Source organism: Rhamphochromis longiceps, linkage group LG18 (genome assembly GCF_057381845.1).
Source record: "Rhamphochromis longiceps isolate RC_006_pf linkage group LG18, R_longiceps_female_GT1.1, whole genome shotgun sequence".
NCBI classification, from domain to species: domain Eukaryota; kingdom Metazoa; phylum Chordata; class Actinopteri; order Cichliformes; family Cichlidae; genus Rhamphochromis; species Rhamphochromis longiceps.
In genome coordinates, this window is record NC_140574.1 from 37,489,361 (window position 1) to 37,491,843 (window position 2,483).

The 2,483-nt window shown below is 60.3% G+C and overlaps 1 protein-coding gene across 1 annotated transcript; it reads right to left on the reverse strand.

Annotated features, from left to right (window-relative positions):
* Positions 1–912: 912 nt before the first annotated feature.
* Positions 913–1,849, reverse strand: LOC146648866 (uncharacterized). The gene is made up of 2 exons (XM_085388221.1): positions 1,121–1,849; positions 913–945 (listed from the first exon to the last, which is right to left on the reverse strand). Exons 1-2 carry the CDS (start codon positions 1,847–1,849, stop codon positions 913–915), a joined length of 762 nt encoding a protein of 253 aa, XP_085244347.1.
* Between the last annotated feature and the right edge of the window lie 634 nt (positions 1,850–2,483).

The following is a 2,483-nucleotide window of genomic DNA, read 5'->3' on the forward strand; positions in this document are numbered from 1 at the left end:
CAGGGGGCCGGCAGTGCGCAAGGCGGCGGCGGCTCTCCAGTGTCAGGCGTACTGGCCGAGGCCCGGTGGGCACGGGACCAGTCGAGGCGGGACCAGACGAAGCACAGGCTGAGGCGGGACCGGACGAAGCACAGGCTGAGGCTGCAGCGGACGAAGCACAGGCTGAGGCTGCAGCGGCGGCTAACGAAGACTCTGAGGCTGCAGCGGCGGCTAACGAAGACTCTGAGGCTGCAGCGGCGGCTGACGAAGACTCTGAGGCTGCAGCGGCGGCTGACGAAGACTCTGAGGCTGCAGCGGCGGCTGACGAAGCACGGGCTGGAGCTGCGGCTGACGAAGCACGGGCTGGAGCTGGACTAGGAGGAGCAGAAGCAGAAGGTGGCTGGATGGGCTCCTCGGGCCCTCCAGCTGAGGTGGCATGGTGCTGGACGGGCGGCTCGGGCCCCCCAGCAGACGTGGCATGAGGCTGGTGCGGTTCTCCTGAACCCCCAGCTGACGAGGAAGGTTGCTGAACGGGCCCCTCGGACCCTCCAGCGGAGACAGGAGGCTGAACGGGCCCCTCGGACCCTCCAGCTGACGAGGCGTGAGGCTGGACAGGCCCCTCGGACCCTCCAGCAGAGACAGGAGGCTGAACGGGCCCCTCGGACCCTCCAGCGGAGATAGGAGGCTGGACGGGCTCCTCGGACCCTCCAGCGGAGACAGGAGGCTGGACGGGCCCCTCGGACCCTCCAGCTGACGAGGCGTGAGGCTGGACAGGCCCCTCGGACCCTCCAGCGGAGATAGGCGGCCGGGGCAGAAAGCAGTCTGAGGCGGAGAGAAAGCTCACGCCATTCCTAGCAGGCTCAGAAGCAAACTGTACAGCCGACGTGTGAACCCCTTTCGCTGTTTCATGAACCTGGGCTTCATGTGGTACGACTATGAGAGCAACGCTAGAAAAAGTCCTGGATTCTACAGAGACAAGAACATGGTCTGTGGTTTCGTTGTGTGCTCCTTCAAAACAGTTACACACAGTTCTTTCAGCTCTGGAGCCCAATTCCGTTATAGTCTCCGGTCCCGGCAAATCAACACTCATTTCACTCTGCTTCATAGAAGGGACGTGAGGCGCAAAAACGCAGTCACTCACCGGAGTTAGTGCGGTGCAACGGCGGCGCCGGCGCCGCCCCCTTCTGGTAGCTGGCGCGATGGGCGCTGATGCCACCACTGCAGAGGGTGGCGTAGCGGCAACATCCTCCTCTGCCCATATCCTCGCTAACGGCGAGGCAGGGGAAGCGAAGTCTGAGCGGGTTGGAGACGGCGAGCGGCTGGTAGGCGGTGCAGCAGGTGAGAGTTCCTCCTCTGGGATGAGCCAGGGTTTCCACCGGAGCTCGTCCTCCCGATAAGCCCGTAACACCTGCTGACGCTCATCGTCCCCGAAGTCTATGGCCTCCACCGCCTCCGTGTGCCGGTTAGTGCAGCATGACGGTGGCGGAAACGAGGAAGCCGATCCACGGTGAGGCGATGGCTGAGTGGAAGTGGGCCTCAGCGTTCCCCCTGTCGCAGCCTCTGGCTCATGAGGCAGCGGCGCCGACACCCGTTTACGGGGTGGAGGTGTGGGTGCTGAGGCGGCATCCAGGACCCTCTGGGCCAGCGCGCGGGCACGAAGCTCCTCCTTCAGGGGGCCCAGGGAGTCAAATGCCTCGACGAGGCGGGGGAGCTGTCGCAACCGCGGCTCCCGCAACATAATGGCGTCCACGGCCGCCAATCCCGTGGAAACCACTCTCGGATCCGTGCATCCGATGATGCGATCCATAACGCGGCAGAGCCTGTTCAGCTCCTCTCCCACCTCCTCCGAAATGTCCGCTGAGTCCGACATGGTCGCGTCGTACTGTCACGGTCCGCTGTGACGGACCGAGTGGAGAGTGCGTGGAGGACTCAGGTGCAGACACGAGTGATAAGGAAGTGAACTTAAACAAAAGCGAGCCTTTTATTGTGGCTGATGAATACAAAAGAAGCAAACCAGAATAAGGGCAGCACAAGAGCAATAACTAAACAGAAACCTAAACTGGGAATAAACTAAGGTAAGGCTATGACTTGGAATACAATAGACCGGGCATGGAAACACGGAGGGTGGGAACACAGACGACGCGACACAGACTGTACGAAACACAGAGACTAAATACACATGAGGGATGATCAGGGGAAGTGGATGCACACGGGGAACACAGGTGACACTGATAATCATAACAAGACACGGCAGGAGTGAACGTAACACTGATGGGAGATGGGCAAAGTAAAGCAGGAAGTACACAGAGGTTCAAACAGGAGGAGAGAGAGCACGGGGAGAACGCAGACATAACGGGCTGGGGAAAACAGAATAAAGCACAAAGAGAGACGAGGGCTCATAAATACACAGAGGGGCACACAGGGGGTAAGAGTCACGAAGGGAAAACACATAAGGAACAACGTAACAGATCAACCCAGGAAGCATGGCCTAAATAAAGAACAAA